Source organism: Mustela nivalis, assembly GCF_964662115.1.
Source record: "Mustela nivalis genome assembly, chromosome: 12".
Taxonomy (NCBI): Eukaryota; Metazoa; Chordata; class Mammalia; order Carnivora; family Mustelidae; genus Mustela; species Mustela nivalis.
In genome coordinates, this window is record NC_139031.1 from 13,400,078 (window position 1) to 13,422,344 (window position 22,267).

The window sequence follows — 22,267 nt, forward strand, 5'->3', positions numbered from 1 at the left end:
CAGAGTCAAATATTACAAATCTCTAAAGAAAGAGAAGGATGCGGAAATGTTAATTCCATTTAGGAGTGGCCTCGGAGGGAGTCATTTCAGTGGGGCTGACGGGTGAATGGGAGATGAGAGTGTGAGCAAGTGTGGGGTCCTCTTTCTAGCCTCGTGGCTGGGAAGAGAAGGGTGAGTGCAGTGGTAGCTGAGTGAAGCACGCAGACAAAGAAGAGATGGTGAGTCGGTTAGTTGGTTGGCTGGCTGGCTTACTTGGGTGTTTTAAGATGAGAGGGATTAAAATCTGCAAGGAAACATTACAGTGTCATATTTAAGGGGTAATGAAGGTGAGGGCTTAGACGGGAGTGTGCAGGAAACAAAAGGTCTGGTCTGTGAGAGAGAGTAGAGGAAAACTTCCCAGGATTTATGTACGGATTTGATATGCCTCATTTACATTCCAGTTCTCAAACCCATGGGCGAGGCAGGTGTCAACCAGTGAGACAAAGACGAAATGGCCAAGGGAATTGTGCAGGTACTGTTCAGACCAGAGGAGAAATGTAAATTTTGTCGTAGGAAAATTTTACATGTTTCTGGAAAGCACTTTGGGTTTAAAGCTTGATTTATAAAGCACTTTTCAAGAAATAGATTTTCTTCTCTTTTTAAACACCTACAACTAGGAGATACAAACTGGCATCGGCAGACTAATAATATATGTGGATAGAAGATGTATCGATCATGAGGTACTCATCCTCCCCTTTTAAGGAGACAAGAGCAGGAGGACTCTGTCTCCACTCTGTCACTGGAAACTCAAGCTCAGGAAGGCGGCTGACATCTCAGAGCTTATTCCCATCTCTTCTCCCTCACCTTCCTTCCTGGCTGCTTCAAAACCTGCTGCATTTTCTGGCGCCCGTCCCCACCACCCCATCCATGGCCATCTCCAACAGCACCTAACACTTCTTAGTCGCTAAACCCAACAGGTATTTTGCAACCTCATCTTACTTGTTCAAGGTCAAAAAGCAACCTGGTGAAAGAAGTCCAAGGTCACTCACAACAAGGCCACTTGTTTGAAATACAGCTGTCCACACTTTTTCACTTCAGTGCCCTCCTGAAGAGCACGGGAGAATTCGGAAGGGTGTTAAAATTATTTAATCAATTGACTGAAATTGAGAACAAAATCATGAGCCATCTCCCCTGGATCTACATCATTATTATGGGGTATAAGCCTGCAGCGATCCCGTAATAACTCGCTATCACTTATCGAACATTACCGGGCCCGGCCTGTCTATTCTATATCTTAACTCACTGACCCTTGCAAACACGCCAGGAGGCAAGCACAGTTACTGTGCCTATCTTACGAATGGGGACACTGAGCTACAGAGACCTTACCAACTTGCTTAAGTTTGCAAGGCTAGCCAGGGCTTTTGAATCCAGGCAATCTGGTTCCAAAGCTCATGCTCTGGACCACTGTGCAAGTGCAGAAAGGCAGCCAGGAGTGAAGTGGGTTTTGGTGAGGTTTCAAAGACCGTGTTGGAGAACCAACATGCTGCTCAAGTGCCTGAGGGTCCTTGGATTTCCCAGATGGGTGCCATAGTCACCTCTGCATGATGATTTTGTTTAGGAACCCTTCCCTTATCAATAGTGCAGAGATGAAATTCTCCCACAGCCCAGGCTCGCCTGAATTATAAAGACAGAATCTTTTATTAAGATCCAGAGTTCAAGTCGGTGACATTTTGTTATATAACAAATGAGAGTGGTAGCTTGTTGCAGTGGTACATGGTCAAAAATGAATGGAAGGGACGCCTGGGTGGCTCAGTTGGTTAAGCAGCTGCCTTCGGCTCAGGTCATGATCCCGGTATTCTGGGATCGAGTCCCGCATGAGGCTCCTTGTTCAGCAGGGAGCCTACTTCTCCCTCTGTCTCTGCCTGCCACTCTGTCTGTCTGTGCTCACTCTCTCTGACAAATAAATAAATAAATCTTAAAAAAAAAAAAAAGAGTGGAAATTCTCTATGATAATATCCATAGCAGCAAAGAACAGCTAGTTTGTACTGGGAGTCCCTATATGCCAATCCAGGCCACACTGAATTCTATGTATGATCTCTCTCAATTCGGCTTAGCTCAACAAGAAGTCTGAGTGCTTATTTACCCAATAGAAATGTATCATGTGGCCCAGGCACAATGCTGGGCACTTGAGATGGAAGGTGTGTAAGGCCAAGCCCTGCCATTGGGGAGCTCACCTTAGATGAGTGGAAAGCGAGAGAAGGGACCAGATGCAGTGGGGCCAGGAGCATAGGGAATGGCAGAGGCTTCCACCTGACCCGAGCTGGAGAGGGCACCCCAGTAGAGGCATATGGGTGGTAAACAGCATGGTGTCTGGAAGGAACTGTGAGCACCAGAGAGGAGAGGGTCTGGTGAGAATCGCTGGGAAATGAACAGGCAGAGGGTGAAGGGAGCAGGTCAGAGAGGGGGAGGGGTGGCTGCAGGCCCTGGAGCCTTCATTCCCTAGGTGGGGCAGGTGCCATGGAAGGGTTTTCTGCAGGACAGTGGTGAGCTCCTATGGTGTGCTTCTGGCTGCAGAGTTGCAGGACAAAGTTGAGGGACACAGGCAGGAGGCAAGGAAGCCAGTCGGGAGGCTATTTCCAGCCAAGAGATGCTCTTGAAATTCTGGATGGCAGTAGTAGAAGAGAGAAAGAGGAAAGAATAATAATTCAAGGACCATTTAGGAAACGAGACTGGCAAGAATGTAGATGGGCTGGACATTAGGGTGAGCAGAGCTGGCCTAGGTGGCCAGGTGGAAAGGTGTCATATGTCGAGGTGCAGGGACTGTCAGCCCTTTCTTATTAATGAGGAAACTAGCAAGGATGGACTTTTTTCTGGTGGAAAAAGTGTATCTGTCCTAAACTGTAAAGGCCTAGCTGATTCCCATGGTACCATATTTCTCCAGATATTCCCCAGTTACCTTCCTATATCATCCTTTTTGTCATGAGATGACGCTCCCTATTTTGGTCACTCTCTGTTTACAAATAGAGTTCAAGCCCCGAAATGTATAACTGACTGTGCTTTACAATGCTTATGGCCTGGCATCTCCAGATGCCTACTGATTTGCGAAGGTAGGAAGCGGGTACAAGAGATATTATCAGCATTTCAAAGAGTCTGATGTAAATCAGGCAGTTACTGACAGTAAGATCGTGCAGGTTAACGAAAATACCAAGGTTCTTTGCTTTGGAGTGGAATTATAACTTGGTACGCTAATGCTGGTTATCTCATTGATCAGCTGTTCTCACTGGCAGAGCTTCTATCATTGTCTTGGAATGACTAAAATGGGAAAATCAATCAATCATTACTTAAATATGCATTGTTATTTAGACAATGGGACCTATGTGGAAATAATATAAACAGTGGGTATTTGCATTGCTTTAAACTGTGGGGATTAGTGTTCAATAGAACAGGGAAGAGGAGGTGTTTGTCCTTTGATGCCTCTCTTTTGGGGGACTGGATACCTCCTGTCCCCCTGCACTATTGTCAGGGTATCCTGGCCAGACCCCAAAAGCTCTAAGATCCATATGCCACCTCTACATGGCTGTGTCCTGCTGTCTGTCCCATCCTTTCCTTTTTGCATCCGAGCCCTGCTTTTTAATTTCTCATGTGACAGTTTATCTGTCTGCATTCCTGAGAATGTGATCCACTGCACATCAGTGAGGGAGAAGCAGCACACAGCCTTGAAAACCTTCAGCATTCAATGAGTGTGTGAACTTAGAAATCATTTATTTACTTTCAGCAAGCCACGTGCAAGGCATTCTGCTAGGTGTTGGGAACACAGGGCCCCTAGCGTGCAAGTGAGTCGGAGGGAGACTGATCCTGCCATCCCCGGTGCTCACAGGCCCACACGTGCATCTCAGTGACCTGAGGGATGGGGATGATCATTAACGTTTATTGAGCAGCTACTATGCACAAGGCGCTCACTGGCTCAAGTTCAGCCCTGTGCTGGGGGTTGGAGTCAGGCTAAGACAGGACACATGAACACACAATAAGATAATACAGTAAGTACCGAGATGGCCATAGACACAGCGGGGCTCTAGGGAAGTTCGAGGTGGGCCGGGCTCCTGAGGCCTGGCTGGTTAAGGTCACCTTCAAAAAGAGTGGCTTTGGGCAAGGTCTGAAAGGCTAACTGGGGTGTCCACAGAGAGAGGAGGACATTCACACAGCAGGGACTGTGATGAGGGAGCAAGAGTAGGGAGAAGAAGGGGCGTATTGTGTGCAGGTAGTGGGGAGATGTGGAGGAGGATCTGAGAGCACCTTTAGCTGACATGTGGGGGCTGAGGCTGGTTTTGGTGCACAGGGCTGGCTGTCCCTAGGGTGTCCGTGTGTGGTGCTCAGAAAACGGTTTTGGTTGAAGCCACTATTCATCAAGGTTGGCTTTGCTTTCAGGCCATCTCTGACCCTTTTTTTCCAGACATCTTTGAGCAAAGAAAGGGCCATCCCCCTTCTGGGACCATGTTCAGGAATTTCTTCTGCTGTGGTGAAAACCAAGACACACCTTTGTAAGGACATATGGAAGTGGAGGGTGGCCCGGCAGCGTGGCCCCATGCCGGACTCTGCCAGGGGACCGAAGACAACCGAGAGCCCAGGGCTCTGGGATCTCCCCACCCAGTCCACACCCCACCCCTGCCTGTTCCCAGAGAAGCTATGCAACATCACATATTTTGGCAAACCAGGAATGAGGTGGCTCTTCATAACGGAAGCACCAATGCGGAGCAGCCCTGACTGCTCCTTCTCTCGCCAAAGTTCCATCCCCAGAACTTTGAACTCTGAACTTTCTGTTCAGAGATACATTATACGTAGAAATATGTTATACGTAGAAATCCCTGCCGTGCTGCTCAGGTTCCTAAAGAGAGGGCACTTACCCCAGTGGCAAGTGACAGCCTAGGTGGAGGGAAGGGGTCGTTCAGTTACTTTATTTCTGGAAGAGCCACGGTTCTCCCAGGGAAAGCAGCACCAAGCATATACTCAAGAATCACAGTAAGGCGCCAGCATAAATGCGATTATTTGCCTTGTCTATAGAACGAATGAGATTCTGCTTTTATCCCTGCCCAAAGAGTAGATGCTATGAGAAGCCTGAACTCTCGCGAGATAAGAGAAGTATGACCTCAAGTATTAAGATTATTGGTGTTGTTTTCTTCACAACAAAACAAACCAAAAAAGCTAAGAACAATGCATATGACCCATGAGAGGGGCCCCTCCCCAGAAACCCCCGGCTTCCTCTTGAGTGAACAACAAGAAGCCTTATTGTTTTATAATCACATTTTATTTTGAGCCAAAAATAATGTTTCCCAGTCTAATCACCTATTTGCCAAAATTTGGACTGTTTTTTTAAAAAATCAATCCATTCTCAAAAAGATGACAGCTGGTTGCCTTGAGGTTGTCGAGAGACTGCCTCCAGACACCAAGGGCCATTCCTAAAGAAAAGTGCTAAGAATGTGATTTCTGATAGCGGCATATCTGCAGTAAACGTTCAGCCTATCAGGAAAAAGCCTTTGAAGGTCATAAAATTCATTTGGCTGTATAAGTTCTGGTGTGTATGCTAAAATAATCAGTCACGTTACTTTATAGTCACGCCTCGTACTCTCGTTCTGGAAAATCAATAAAGTGAGGGGAAGGCTAGGGATATTGTGTATAACTATTTAAAAGAGAGAAAATAAAAAAAATCATATTCTGTGAAAATGGTCCTCAAGGAAGCACAGACCTAGTTTTCTTAAGCAGGTTCAATTTTATATCCCAAGCCCATCACTGAGTTATTAAACCAAAGGACCCATCATATCCTAAACAAAAAGCACAAAAAACCAAAAAGGGAAATAGCATGCATCCTTCTCTAGATGTTCTGGGGCACTGCAAATTATCCATGGCCTTTAAAATGTATTTCTAAAATGTGTCCATTATTCACACCGTTAATGTTTTGTTCCACCAAATGGTACAAACCCTGAAACCGTGACACTTCCTCACCCGAAATTTCTCCCTTCTCTCCTCTGCCACGTCAATTCTTCCTTCTCTTTCCAGTCCCAGCCCCAGACCCTTCTGCATCCCATAGCCACCCCAGACAGGCTGGCGACCCATAAAGTCTGAGGAGCGAGGGCTGGAAGGCAAAAGAGAGTCGTGCACGAAGCCATAATGAGGCCCTGAAAAGCTGCTTTGTCAGAGTGTTTCCCGGCTCCTGGGACCCTCTCCCCCGGAACCACTGCTGAGGATGAGTAGGGTGTCCGGGAAGAAGAGCAAGCAGTTCCTAGTGGACCACTTGTGTTTATCTGACTCGCTTTTCACCAGCTATGGCTGGTCCTGTACAGACTGGCCCCTGCATAGAGTCCAGATCCAGAAGGCATTCAGTGCTCACGGGGGCCAAGCACCCACACCATGCAGGAAGTGCTTTGGTGGCATTCCCAGCAGATGAGGAGGGATGTTCCCCACCCCCCGGAGCAGCATTCCTGCCACCGTCGGAGGACTGTGTTTTTCCGTTCACTTCAAGGTTGAATCAGAGCCAGCCTGCACACTGGTGCTCCTTTACCCTCTAGACTCCATACCCTCTATGGCCAGAAGTAAACATCATCAACCCTGGAGCCTCGAAGCTTGTAGAGGGATCTTCCACATATATTTTACTCCCCGTTTCCACCGGGCTACGCAGCTGCCTGACCAGCACCAACACATCTGATTGCTCTTTGCAAGGGAATATCTTAGCTGGTCAAGATCGCCCTTCACCATAGCCATACATAGCATTTCTTAATCCAATAAACTTAGGAAAACTGGGTTAAGTGAAGTTAAACATTTCTTGACTGCAGAACTTTTGGGACCTTTGATAGGCTATGAATCTCCAAGAAGGTTACTGCCTACTTCATTCCCCAAACATTTTTAGGAACAGAACTTGGAAAATGGTAGCCAAACTGATCTTCAAATACCCTTATTCTGCAGCTAGACACCTCTCTCTCCCTCCCTCTGATCATACCTCTTTTTCTCTCCTTCTGATAATACTACGTGGCTTCCTTGCTCTGACAAATTCGAGGTTTCTCACCTTGAAACCAGCCCAATGGTATCTGTTGTTTTTTTTTAAGCATATTGATGTAAGATTGACAAATGAAAGTTATATATATTTAAGGTATACAACTTGGTGTTTGAAATAGGTATACCTGTATAATGATTACCACAATAAAGCTAACTAACTCTTCTATCACCTCACATAGTTACCATTTGTGTGTGTGTGTGTGTGTGTGGTGAGAACACTTAAGATTAACCTCTTAGGAAATTTCACGTATTCGACATTATTACTAACAGCAGTTACCCAGCTGTACATTAGGTCTCTAGAGCTTGTTCACCCTATAACTGAAGGTTTGTACTCTCTGACCAACATCTCCCCATCCCCCCTACCCTCCAGCCCCAGGCAACCACCATTCTACTCGCGACTTACATGAGTCAACTTTTTGATTCCACATCTATGTGAGATCATGCCATATTTGTCTTTCTGTGTCTGGCTTATTTCATGTAACATAATACCCTCCAAGCTCATCCACATTGTTACAAATGGTGGGTTTCCCTCTTTTTTAAAGCTGAATAATATAGCTTGTCCATTTGGTTCACAATTTATCCATCCATGGGTCAATAACACTTAAAGTTGCTTCCATCTTTTGGCTATTGTGAATAACGCTGCAACAAACTTGTGAGTGCAGATATCCCTTCAAGATGCTGATTTCATTTCCTTTGGATATGTACTCAGCAGTGGGAGTGCTGGATCACGTGGTGGCCCTGTTTTTAATTTTTTGAGGGACTTCCCTATTTCCATAGTGGCTGCACCAATCTGTGTTCCACCAACAGTGCCTGAAAGTTCCCTTTTCTCCACGTGCTCGCCAACTCTTGTTATCTTTTGTCTTCTACATGATGGTCATTCTAACAAGTGTTGAGGTGACTACTCTTGGCTTGGATTTGCCATTTCTGTGGCAATTAGTAATGTTGATCACTTTTTCCTATACCTGTTAACCATTAGTATGTCTTCTTTGAAAAAGACATCTGTTGTGTCCCTTTGCCCATTTTTTGATCGGGTTGTTTTGTTGCTATTAAGTTGTGTGAGTTCCTTATATATGTTGGATATTAACCCCTGTTCAAATATACGGTTTGCAAATATTTTCACCCATTCTGTAGGTTGTCTTTTCACTTTACTAAGTGTTCTCCTTGTTGTGTGGAAGCTTTCTAGCTTGATGTGGTCTCACTTGTTTATTTTTGCTTTTGTTGCTTGTGCCTTTAGTGTCATATAAAAAAAAAATCGTTGTCAAGACCACTATCAAAAGGCTATACCCTCTGTTTTCTTTTAGGAATGTTACAGTGTCGGGTCTTACATTTAAGTCATTAATCCACGTTGAGCTATTTTTTGCTGTGGTATAAGATAAGGGTCCAGTTTCATTCTATTGCATGTTCTTATCTAGTTTCCCCAACATCGTTTATTGAAGACACTATTCATTTTCCATTGTGTGTTTTTGGCTCCTTTGTCAAAAATTAATTGAGCATATAAGCATGAGTTTATTTCTGCATGTTTTCTTCTATTCCGTTGGTCTATATGTCTGTTTTTATGCAGAACATACCATTTTGACCCTACAGCTTTGTCATATAGTTTGAAATCCAGAAGGGTGATGCTTCTAGCTCTGTTTTTCTTTCTCAAGATTGCTTTTGTGGCATAAAAATGTCAGGATTTTTTTTCCTATTTCTATGGAAAATGCTATTGGAATTTTGATAGGATTACATTCAATCTATAGATTACTCTGGGTTGTAGGGACATTTTAACAATATTAATTCTTTTAACCCATGATCACTGGGTCTCTTCCCTTTTATTTGTATCTTTTTCAGTTTCTTTCATCAATGTCATAATTTTCAGTGTACAGATCTTTTACCTGGATGGATAAATTTATTCCTAAGTATTTTACTATTTTTGATGCTATTGTAACTGGGATTGTTTTCTTTAAATCTCTTTTCATATAGTTTGTTGCCAGTATAAAGCAATGCAGCTGATTTTTGTATGTTTCATTTTGTATCCTGCAACTGTACAGAATGCATTTATTAACTCTAATAGCTTTTTGACGTAGTCTTTAGCATTTTCTATACATAAGATCATGTCATCTATGAACAAACAGTTTTACATTTTTCTTTCCTCTTAGGATGCCTATTATTTCTTTTTCTTGCCTAATTGCTCTGGCTAACACTTCTGGCTTTATAATGAATAGGAATGGTGAGAGTGGGCATCCTTGTCTTATTCTGATCCTAGAGAAAGGTTTTCATCTTTTCACTGTCAAGTATAAAGTTAGCTGTGGGCTTGTCATATACAGTCTTTATCATACTGAGGTATATTCCTTTTATAGCTAATCCATTGAAAATCTTTAACAGAAAAGGAAGTTGAATTTTATCAAATGCTTTTTCTGCATCTATTGGGATGATTATATGGGATTTTTTTTTTTTTTTTGCTCCATTCTGTTAGTGCAATGTTTTATGTCAAGTGATTGGTGGATATTAAGTCTTCCTTGCCTCCCAGGGAGATATGGTTTCTTCTGAATATGGTCTAGGATTAGATTATCTAGACTACTGGATAGAGTCTGGGCTTAGAATTAGAATCTAGTCTTCCCGTATGTAAAGCAAGCTCTCTTGGACCAAGAGATACCATGGTATCTGGTCCAGTGATTTTCATTATAGTTGTAAGTCTTAACAATCACCAGTAACAGGGCACCTGGGTGGCTCAGTGGGTTAAGGCCTCTGCCTTTGGCTTGGGTCATGATCCCGAAGTCCTGGGATCAAGCCCCACATCAGGTTCTCTGCTCAGCGGGAAGCCTGCTTCCTCCATTCTCTCTCTCTGCCTGCCTCTCTGCCTACTTGTGATCTCTGTCAAATAAATAAATAAATTATTTTTAAAAAATTATCACCAGTAACATTTTACCTTAACCTGGTCTTAGAATGAGCCTTGATCAGAACCCTAAAGCAGCCTGATTCCTGTTTTAACAACCAGTTGATTCATACCTTCTGAGTCTTGGGCTCCTGAGCTTTAAATGCAGCCTGGCATTAAAAGCCTTTGCCTCTTTCCAAGACAGCCCTTCTCACCTTCCAGTGTATTCCTACATTTACCTTCTTCGACTGTTTAGCTGTAATGGAACCATTACAGTTTACTTTTTGCACTGCCTAATTAGCCAAGAAGCTCTCCCATCACTCCAAATTCCCCTTGTACATTCTACTCTATTGGTAGAAATAATGAGATTATCATCCTGAAGACTTCCACGCCCAAAGCATAAAACTGGTTTCCTCTTCACTACTGGAGAAGAGCAATTTCCTCTTCTTTTTAGTAAAGTTTCTCTCTTTTTTTTTATTTTTTATTTTTTGCTCAGTAACTCATATGCATGAAAGAAATATGGAAGCTGTCAAAAGACTAAAAAAAGAAATAGAAATCACTCATAATCCCACCAAGGAAGAAAAACCGGTGTTAATATTTGGGCCACTTCCTTATGCTCTTTTAAAGAATAAAGCAATCTTTGCCTTCGGGAATTCAGCTGCCAAGTATTAGGTGTGCTTGAAAGTTTAAATACACTAGAAGTTAAAGTTGTCTCTAGCAATATTCAGTTCATACAACTTACTTCTTATACATTAAATCTTTTCCAGAAGTAAAACTTTCAAACAATTTTACCCAGAAAAAAAATGAGCTTTGAAAATATCTTGTCATGTGAGCTAATCACCTTTGTGTGTGTTTCATGTACTTCTGGCTAATATATTCTACATGTCCGCTCCAGCTCCAGCTCCAGCCCCAGTGGGGCAGCCTTGATCTCCTGATACCCCATCAACTGTTGATTTAAATACGTGTTGTTGAAAATTGTGTCAAATGCACTTTGAGGAAAACTATAGAAATATACTGTGCCTGTTTTATAATGGTCTCTTTTTGAATGAAATTGACTCTTTTGCTTTCTTCTTTCAAATTCACATATGCACTTCATGATTAAGAAGTCTTTATTAGTAGACCTCATGGTCTCTGTTTGACAGTGCGTCTGGGCCTACAGCAACAATTTAAAAAGGAGTCACTGAGTTGGTACAAACTGAAAACACAACAGGCTTTCAGGAAAAGGGGTGACTCGTGTGGGCACAACTGTTAAGATCTGTAGTGATCTGGGAAGGCTAAGAGAAGAACCAGCAAGAAAAACACCAACAGAGATCAGAGGCTGGAATTAGCCGTCAGCTAGCATTTGCAATGCACCAGTGCCACAGGCTGGGCACCGGGGTATGGGGGGAGTGTGATGGGAGATGTGGTAAAAGCAGCACTGAGTGGGGACTCCTAAGTGCTCTGGACAAAGAGGAAGAGCTCCCCTGAGGAGATGCCCCTGACCTGAGCACTGAAGGAAAGAGAAGAGGAAGGGAATTCCAAGCACGGAAGGACACAGGCAGCAACACGACCACTTTCAGAACAGGTTATGGGGGAGAGGAAGCCACTGAAGAGGCAAGAGCCAAACCCTAAGTCCTGGGTGCTGGGCTCATGAATGTGTACTTCTTACCTTTACTGCCATTAAACCAAATGCTAGAAGGACATATGTGCCATGGATAGAGATTTCTGGAACTGCAGTGAGCCATGAGACCTCACCCCTCCCTGGCAGGAACTCACAGGCCAATGCGCAAGGCAAGACGCAAACCTCCTAATTCTACTTTCTCAGAGTTTAGGCTCTCCCTGACACTCTTATATGACCCAATGGCAAAGATGATTCTCAAAGGAAAGACAAAGGAGTTTGAATGATCAAGATGAGCCATCCTCCAGTGTCTTCTTGGGAGCAAGATGGCTATGGGGATCTGTCTACCTCCAGCTTTCCCTGAGCACTGCTCTCTTTCCACAAGTACCCCTCAGGAGAAGGAAGCAGGAGGAGAGATCCCACCTCATTCAAGCCGGCGTCAGTTGCTAAGAGGATCCCTATAGCCTTGCCTGGAAGAGGAGGCTTGAGAGCCCAAGAATGGTCACCTTGAGCTGGATCAAGGGATAGACCCTGGAGCTCTAGAGTCACGACTGCAGCCACGGTCTTCTGCTGCCTGCTCTCCTTCAGCGTGATTCCCTCCAGACACCATGCTTACCCCAGAGCCTCCATGTCTCCCCCTGCCTCGGGCATCCGATCCCGACCCCCTGTTTCCTGACCTTGTACCAGAAAGCCTCTACTCCAGGCCTGGCATACATTAACAGATCAACAAATATTTTTAAGATAACAAATTGAAGTCAGCTTTCACTTCCTGTTTACCATGGCTGCTTCATGCTTTTATCTAATCTGTGACTTTGCTCGAGGTTATTAATATGGCCCCAGGAGTGGATCGCACAGCTGCCTTGCTGAATGGTGCGGTGTTATTGTCCGCGACTTCCTGATCTACAAGAATGATACCCATCCAGTTACAGCAGCTTATCAGTCAGGACACATGCCCCTTTCCATGACCAGAAGGACACTAACGTATGCAGTTCATTCATTCGTTCATCAAACATTAATCGAGGCCATACTATAAGTCAGGCACTGAGCCGGGAGCTGAGGGGGTGAAAAAAACACACACAACAGAGACAGAAACGTGTAGAAAAGTGTCTAATACCAACATTAATGCTGTGAAACGGCCTGGAGGATTCAGACGGGACATACTTTGAGAACCACAGTCAGAGCATAGCTATTGATGGGAAAATAGATTCATAATCCTATGAAGAAGAAATTTAAAATATACTGAGGGGCGCCTGGGTGGCTCAGTGGGTTAAAGCCTCTGCCTTTGACTTAGGTCATGATCTCAGGGTCCTGGGATGGAGCCCCGTGTCAGGCTCTCTGCTCAGCGGGGAGCCTGCTTCCCTTCCTTTCTCTCTGCCTGCTGCATCTCTGCCTACATGTGATCTCTGTCTGTCAGATAAATAAATAAAATCTTTTAAAAATATATATATGTACCTGAAGCACTAAAGACTTCTCTTCCTCTGCTTTAGCATACATGATGGTGGCTGCCATCTCCTAAGCACCTACAATGTGTCCAGACTGAGGTATAGGCATCCCTGAGCACAGGAATACTTTGAGATGGATGAGTGGGGTGGTGGGGGGTAGGAGGAGCAACTCGTTGCTCCTGGTTTTGCATGTGGCTGGTTTCAAGGCAAGATAAGCTGCACTGAGAAAAGTTCAAAAGATAATTAAACCAGTTAAAAAGCAAAAACAGCACTGGGACTGAAGCTGAGTTTCAGAGCCAATTTCCAGGAAGTCATTTCATCATCACAGAACATCAAACGTGAATTCCATTTTCAGCTATGCAAATTCCAAAAGAATAATACCTTGCATTTGCATAATGCTTGATGCTTTTCAAAGTGCTTTCCCAGTTATTAATCTAGGGGAGGCTTTATTACCACCGGAAACATAAATTGAAATTCTGCTCAAACTCAAGTTCTCCATTAATTTTTCCACTTTCTCCTCAAAAACCGGAGCCACGTAAATCCAGGTGCTTTGGATCGAGTGGGTGACTGTAGTAAGTTAAACCAGCAGGGTGCATATGCATAAATGGGCCCATATTGTGCGCCTTTCCCTTGACAGGCATAGGTCTTCGGCAGAGCTGGACTTTGAAAGCTGCCTATGGAATTAACCAGGTAACAGGAAGCTACTCTCAGTTCAAATCCGAGATCCTTTTAGGGTCTCATGTACTTCCAATCACCAGAATCCATTCCCTTCTACCAAATAGCAGAAAACTAGAAAATTAGTTCCACCACTTTGTCCTTAAACCCACAGAAATCCCTGCCCGTGTCCTCCTGCAAAGTGGCCCACTATGCCAGACAGTTCCTACGTCCCTCCCGTTTTTAATGTCCCATGAACCAAGAGGCTGAATCCACAGTATCCCCATCATGGGGAGCAGATCTCAGAAAAGCAAGGGGAGAAGATATGACGCACACGAGGAAATGCTTCCCCCCAAACCTTTCCAATTTGTTTCTTTTTCCATCTTTCAAACTTAATTATGTGTAGCGTTCTCAGTCACTGAATCACCAGCCTTTCCTGACACCTCGATCTCATGCATTTTAGCAAAAGATTAACCTGGCTGTTTGCTTTTAATTCTGAAGCTGTGTTAATACTCAACTCCCTCTAGATTAGGAGAGAAGAAAAACACTCCCACATCCCCCGCCCTGGCTCTAGCGAGGCTCCAGGGCGGCTGATGCTGACAATGTCACGGTCGGTCGTGGGAACTTGCAGGGTGACTTACCACTTCAGGAGGGCCAAGAGGACTGCTGAGAGGGCCGCTGCCACCATGGGGCCATTCACTTCTAGTCCGAGAAACCCCAAGACTTCCATTGTTGCTGAGTTCCTAGAAGAGTGATCTTCCGGAGGAAAGAGGGAGGCTGACCCCCTGCTGTCACAGGGACCACGATCCACAGGTGGAAGAAGGATCAGGCAACCAAGACCACATCACATCAAGTGGGTCCCCAAAATGCGCTCTCAGTCAGAGTGTCTCCTTATAAAGAGGAAGGAAGAGAAGGAGAAAACACAGAGTTTCAGTGTAAGGCAATGAATCAGCAACTATTTTCTGGAGGACAGCACTGTCAATAAACATTTATGTTAACTTCCCAGGGAAGTAGCAGCAGGACTGGTCCCATGTTTGTTGAGACGCTAAATGGTTGCAACCATAGATTTCTACTCTGAGCAGCAGTCTATGGAGAAAGACTCCCCTTCCAAAAAATTAACTCATAATTCAGTGAAGATATGGGGTCTGGAGACTCTGAATGTCCCAGAAAAAAAAAATGGAATCAAATATCAGCCTGATTGAAAGTGCTGGTGAGGAGTCAAGATGGCGGAGAAGTAGCAGGCTGAGGATGCATCAGGTAGGAGATCAGCTAGATAGCTTATCTAAACATTGCAAACACCTACAAATCCAACGGGAGGTCGAAGAGAAGAAGAACAGCAATTCTAGAAACAGAAAATCAACCATTTTCTGAAAGGTAGGACTGGCGGAGAAGTGAATCCAAAGTGACAGGAAGATGTGACCCCAGGGGGAGGGGCCGGCTCCCGGCAAGCGGCGGAGCAACGGCGCCCAAAATCAGGACTTTTAAAAGTCTGTTCCGCTGAGGGACATCGCTCCAGAGGCTAAACCGGGGTGAAGCCCACGCGGGGTCACAGAAGGATGGGGGGTGTCTGAGTGTCGCAGAGCTTACAGGTATTAGAGTGGGGAAGCCGGCTACAGAGACAGAGCCGAGGAGTGAGCTTTCAGCTCGGGGTTACCTTGAACCGGTCGCAGGCTCAGTGAGCTCAGAGCGCGGCCGGAGGTCAGGGAGACGGGAGTTATTGGGCGCTGTTCTCTGAGGGCGCACTGAGGAGTGGGGCCCTGGGCTCTCGGCTCCTCCTGGCCGGAGACTGGGAGGCCGCCATTTTCATTCCCATCCTCCAGAACTCTACTCAGGGAACAAAAGCTCCCAGAGGCAAACCCGAGCGGATTACTCAGCCCGGCCCCTGGTAAAGGCGGTGCAATTCCGCCTGGGGCAAAGACGCTTGAGAATCACTACACCAGGCCCCTCCCCCAGAAGATCAACAAGAAATCCAGCCAAGACCAAGTTCACCTACTAAGGAGTGCAGGTTCAATACCAAGGAGAGCAGAGGAATTCCAGAGGAGGAGAAAGCAAAGCACTGAACTCATGGCTTTCTCCCCATGATTTATTAGTCTTGCAGTTAATTTAATTTGTTGTTGGTTTTTTTTTTATTTTTTTTCTTCTGCTGCTGAATTTTTTTAACTTTTACCCTTTTTAACGTTTTTTAACTAGTTTATCTAATATATATATATTTTTCCTTTTTGTTTTTTTTCTTATTCGTTTTCTTTTTTTAATTGTTTCTTTTTTCCTGAACTTCTTTTTATCCCCTTTCTCCCCCCGACCAATTTGGTCTCTCTTCTGGTTTGGTTAAAGCGTATTTTCCTGGGGTCTTTGCTACCCTTTTAGTATTTTATTTGCTCCTTCATATACTCTTATCTGGACAAAATGACAAGGCGGAAAAATTCACCACAAAAAAAAGAACAAGAGGCAGTACCGAAGGCTAAGGACCTAATCAATACAGACATTGGTAATATGTCAGATACAGAGTTCAGAATGACAATCCTCATGGTTCTAGCTGGGCTTGAAAAAGGCATGGAAGATATTAGAGAAACCCTTCAGGAGATATAAAAGCCCTTTCTAGAGAAATAAAAGAAATAAATCTAACCAAGTTGAAATTTAAAAAGCTATTAATGAGGTCAATCAAAAATGGAGGCTCTCACTGCTAGGATAAATGAGGCAGAAGAAAGAATTAGTGATATAGAAGACCAAATGACAGAGAATAAAGAAGCTGAGCAAAAGAGGGACAAACAGCTACTGGACCACGAGGGGAGACTTCAAGAGATAAGTGACACCATAAGATGAAACAACATTAGAATAATTGGGATTCCAGAAGAAGAAGAAAGAGAGAGGGGAGCAGAAGGTATATTGGAGAGAATTATTGGAAAGAATTTCCCTAATATGGCAAAGGGAACAAGTATCAAAATCTAGGAGGCGCATAGAACCCCCCTCAAAATCAACAAGAATAGGTCCACACCCTGTCACCTAATAGTAAAATTTACAAGTCTTAGTGACAAAGAGAAAATCCTGAAAGCATGGGGCGCCTGGGTGGCTCAGTGGGTTAAAGCCTCTGCCTTCGGCTCAGGTCATGATCCCAGGGTCCTAGGATCGAGCCCCACATCGGGCTCTCTGCTCTGTGGGGAGCCTGCTTCCTCCTCTCTCTCTGCCTTGCCTCTCTACCTACTTGTGATCTCTCTCTGTCAAATAAATAAAATATTTAAAAAGAAAAATCCTGAAAGCAGCCTAGGAAAAGAAGTCTGTAACATACAATGGTAAAAATATTAGATTGAGGGCAGACTTATCCACAGAGACCTGGCAGGCCAGAAAGAGCTGGCATGATATATTCAGAGCACTAAACGAGAAAAACATGCAGCCAAGAATACTATATCCAGCTAGGCTATCATTGAAAATAGAAGGAGAGATTAAAAGCTTCCGGACAAACAAAAACTGAAAGAATTTGCAAACACCAAACCAGCTCTACAGAAAATATTGAAAGGGGCCTCTAAGCAAAGAGAGAGCCTAAAAGTAGTAGATCAGAAAGGAACAGAGACAATATACAGTAACAGTCACCTTACAGGCAATACAATGGCACTAAATTCATATCTCTCAATAGTTACACTGAATGTTAATGGGCTAAATGCCCCAATCAAAAGACACAGGGTATCAGAATGGATAAAAAAACAAAACCCATCTATATGGTGCCTACAAAAAACTCATTTCAGACCCGAAGACACCTCCAGATTTAAAGTGAGGGGGTAGAAAACAATTTGCCATGCTTATGGACATCAGAAGAAAGCAGGGGTGGCAATCCTTAGATCAGATTAATTAGATTTTAAGCTAAAGACTATAATAAGAGATTAGAAAGGACACTATATCATACTCAAAGGATCTGTCCAACAAGAAGATCTAACAATTTTAAATATATATGCCCCTAACGTGGGAGCAGCCAACTGTATAAACCAATTAATAACAAAATCAAAGAAACACATCAACAATAATACAATAATAGTAGGGGACTTTAACACTCCCTTCACTGAAATGGACAGATCATCCAAGCAAAAGATCAACAAGGAAATAAAGGCCTTAAATGACACACTGGACCAGATGGACATCACAAATATATTCAGAACATTTCATTCCAAAGCAACAGAATACACATTCTTCTCTGGTGCACATGGAACATTCTCCAGAATAGATCACATCCTGGGTCCTAAATCAGGTCTCAACCAGTATCAAAAGATTGGGATCATTCCCTGCATATTTTCAGACCACAATGCTCTGCAGCTAGAACTCAATCACAAGAGGAAGTTTGGAAAGAACCCAAATACATGGAGACTAAACAGCATCCTTCTAAAGAATGAATGGGTCAACCAGGAAATTAAAGAAGAATTGAAAAAACTTCATGGAAACAAATGATAATGAAAACACAACGGTTCAAAATGTGTGGGACACAACAAAGGCAGTCCTGAGAGGAAAATATATAGTGGTACAAGCCTTTTTCAAGAAACAAGAAAGGTCTCAAGTACACAACCTAACCCTACACCTAAAGGAGCTGGAGAAAGAACAAGAAAGAAACCCTAAACCCAGCAGGAGAAGAGAAATAATAAAGATCAGAGCAGAAATCAATGAAATAGAAACCAAAAAAAAAAAAAATAATAATAATAATAGAGCAAATCAATGAAACTAGGAGCTGGTTCTTTGAAAGAATTAATAAGATTGATAAACCCCTGGCCAGACTATCAAAAAGAAGAGATCGGACCCAAATAAATCAAATCATGAATGAAAGAGGAGAGATCACAACTAACACCAAAGAAATACAAACAATTATAAGAACATACTATGAGCAACTATACACAAACAAATTTGACAATCTTCGAAGAAATGGATGCATTTCTAGAGACATATAAACTACCACAACTGAACCAGGAAGAAATAGAAAGCCTGAACAGACCCATAACCAGTAAGGAGATTGAAACAGTCATCAAAAATCTCCAAACAAACAAAAGCCCAGGGCCAGATGGCTTCCCGGGGGAATTCTACCAAACATTTAAAGAAGAACTAATTCCTATTCTCCTGAAACTGTTCCAAAAAATAGAAATGGAATGAAAACTTCCAAACTCATTTTATGCAGTCAAATGCTCTTCCACTGAGCTATACCCCCTCAAACTCATTTTATGAAGCCAGCATCCCCTAATCCCAAAACCAGACAAGGATCCCACCAAGAAAGAGAACTACAGACCAATATCCTTGATGAACACAGATGGGAAAATTCTCACCAAAATACTAGCCAATAGGATTCAACAGTACATTAAACGGATTATTCACCACGACCAACTGGGATTTTTTCCAGGGCTGCAAGGATGGTTCAACATCCACAAATAAATCAATGTGATACAATACATTAATAAAAGAAAGAACAAGAACCATATGATACTCTCAATAGATGCTGAAAAAGCATTTGACAAAGTACAGCATCCCTTCCTGATCAAAACTCTTCAAAGTGTAGGGATAGAGGGCACATACCTCAATATCATCAAAGCCATCTATGAAAAACCCACCGCAAATATCATTCTCAATGGAGAAAAACTGAAAACTTTTCCACTAAGGTCAGGAACACGGCAGGGATATCCATTATCACCACTGCTATTCAACATAATACTAGAAGTCCTAGCCTCAGCAATCAGACAACAAAAGGAAATTAAAGGCATCCAAATCGGCAAAGAAGAAGTCAAACTCTCACTCTTCGCAGATGATATGATACTATATGTGGAAAACCCAAAAGACACCCCTCCAAAACTGCTAGAACTTACACAGGAATTCAGTAAAGTGTCAGGATATAAAATCAATGCACAGAAATCAGTTGCATTTCTCTACACCAACAACAAGATAGAAGAAAGAGAAATTAAGGAGTCAATCCCATTTATAATTGCAACCCAAACCGTAAGATACCTAGGAATAAACCTAACCAAAGAGGCTAAGAATCTATACTCAGAAGACTATAAAGTACTCATTAAAGAAATTGAGGAAGACACAAAGAAATGGAAAAATGTTCCATGCTCCTGGATTGAAAGAACAAATATTGTGAAAATGACTATGCTACCTAAAGCAATCTATATATTTAATGCAATTCCTATCAAAATACCATCCATTTTTATCAAAGAAATGGAACAAATAACCCAAAATTTATATGGAACCAGAAAAGACCTCGAATAGCCAAAGGAATATTGAAAAAGAAAGCCAAAGTTGGTGGCATCACAATTCCGGACTTCAAGCTCTATTACAAAGCTGTCATAATCAAGACAGCATGGTACTGGCACAAAAACAAATAGATCAATGGAACAGAATAGAGAGCCCAGAAATGGACCCTCGACTCTATGGTCAACTAGTCTTTGACAAAGCAGGAAAGAATGTCCAATGGAAAAAAGACAGTCTCTTCAACAAATGGTTTTGGGAAAATTGGACAGCCACATGCAGAAAAATGAAATTGGACCATTTCCTTACACCACACACGAAAATTGACTCAAAATGGATGAAGGACCTCAATGTGAGAAAGGAATCCATCAAAATTCTTGAGGAAAACACAGGCAGCAACCTCTTCGACCTCAGCCACAGCAACTTCTTCCTGGGAACATCGCCAAAGGCAAGGGAAGCAAGGACAAAAGTGAACTATTGGGACTTCATCAAGATCAAAAGCTTTTGCACAGCAAAGAAAACAGTTAACAAAACCAAAAGACAACTGACAGAATGGGAGAAGATATTTGCAAACGACATATCAGATAAAGGGCTAGTATCCAAAATCTATAACGAACTTAGCAAACTCAACACCCAAAGAAGAACAAATAATCCAATCAAGAAATGGGCAGAAGACATGAACAGACATTTCTACAAAGAAGACATCCAGATGGTCAACACACACATGAAAAAATGCTCCACATCACTCACCAGCAGGGAAATACAAATCAAAACCGCAATGAGATTATCACCTCACACCAGTCAGAATGGCTAAAATTAACAAGTCAAGAAATGACACGCTGGTGAGGATGTGGAGAAAGAGGAACCCTCCTACACTGTTGGTGGCAATGCAAGCTGGTGCAACCACTCTGGAAAACATCTGGGAGGCTCCTCAAAATGTTGAAAATAGAACTACCCTATGACCCAGAAATTGCACTACTGGGTATTTACCCTAAAGATACAAACGTAGTGATCCGAAGGGGCATGGGCACCCGAATGTTTATAGCAGCAATGTCCACAATAGCCAAACTATGGAAAGAACCTAGATGTCCATCAACAGATGAATGGATCAAGAAGATGTGGTATATATACACAATGGAATACTATGTAGCCATCAAAAGAAATGAAATCTTGCCATTTGCGACGATGTGGATGGAACTAGAGGCTATTAGGCTTAGCAAAATAAGTCAATCGGAGAAAGTCAACTATCATATGATTTCCCTGATATGAGGAAGTGGGGATGCAACATAGGGGGTTGGGGAGGAAAAGAATAAATGAAACAAGATGAAATCGGGAGGGAGACAAACCATAAGTGACTCAATCTCACAAAACAAACTGAGGGTTGCTGGGGGGAGGGGGTTTGGGAGAAGGGGGTGGGGTTATGGACATTGGGGAGGGTATGTGCTATGGTGAGTGCTGTGAAGTGTGTAAACCTGGCGATTCACAGACCTGTACCCCTGGGGATAAAAATACATTATATGTTTATTAAAAAAAAGAAAAAATGCTGGTCACCCTGAGGACATCATCTCACAAAGTTCATTGGTTCCTGGGGCCCGAGGGGTCCTTGGTGACTGGCCATTGGAAGTGACCAAAGATCCTGCCTTGTGTCTGCATTCTCTTCCTGAGTTGGAGGATTTCTCCCATGTCTAAAAATGTGTGCATAGGCTCATAGGCATGGGTCCTTTGTTCTGCCTCTGAGCTTATCTGACCAAAGTATACTGAATCATTTTTTGCTAATTAGTCAGCGTATTACACTTTTAATAATGGGGAGGGTGTATCAGAAAGTGAGTCATTCACTCACCATGCTATTCATCCATTCGTTCAATATGTATGGGGGACCAGGCTCTGGGCTAAGTGGACAGTGTTGGAAAAATGGAAGTTGACCCAGGCTCTGGGAAAATGCCTCGGGGGAGAGAGGGACAATAAACATGTCGACAAATAAATAAGTAATTGCAAGTTGAGAGCAGTGCTGTGAAGGTCATGAACACAGGGCTAGGTCTAAGAACAACTAGGGAGACCCACTGAGGGAGTGTTGCAGGGGAAATCTCTGTGGAAAGGAAAAGCTTGAAGCTCAGTTTCTCCATTGAAGAGCCATGGGCAAAGCCTTCTGGGGAAACAGGGTGACACAGACAGAGGCTCTAAGGTGGGAAGGAATTCCCGGGGTGGGAACTGGAAAGAGGCCAGTCCTCTGCGGTGGCGTGGACCAGCTCAGGGAGGCATCTCTTCCCTAAGAGGTGGAGATGGTCACTAGAGGCTAGACAGCACAAAGCCACAGTGAGAAGCGTGGGTTTCATTTTATGTGCCTCTTAGAGTTTTAACATGCTCGTATTTATATTTGGCAAAAGCATTCTGGCCGCACGTGGAGAATTTGTTGGAAAAGAGCAAGAGGAAAAGCAAGGAGGACACTTAGACCATTGATTTGTCCCGAGATGAGCCGGCTTGGATAGAGCA

General features: G+C 43.3%; 1 protein-coding gene and 1 long non-coding RNA gene across 2 annotated transcripts in view; one reads left to right on the plus strand and one right to left on the minus strand.

The window, feature by feature from the left end:
• TBXAS1 (thromboxane A synthase 1) overlaps nt 1–22,267 on the minus strand; it is a 165,272-nt gene that overhangs the window by 135,797 nt on the left and 7,208 nt on the right. The window contains exon 2 of the mRNA XM_082693906.1: nt 14,212–14,460. Within this exon, the coding sequence (XP_082550032.1) occupies nt 14,212–14,300 (89 nt within the window). The 5' untranslated portion in view covers nt 14,301–14,460. The remainder of the gene's footprint in view (nt 1–14,211; nt 14,461–22,267) is intronic.
• Nucleotides 1–22,267, plus strand: part of LOC309845683 — a 170,185-nt gene that overhangs the window by 114,598 nt on the left and 33,320 nt on the right. The gene's annotated exons all lie outside the window — the stretch shown is intronic.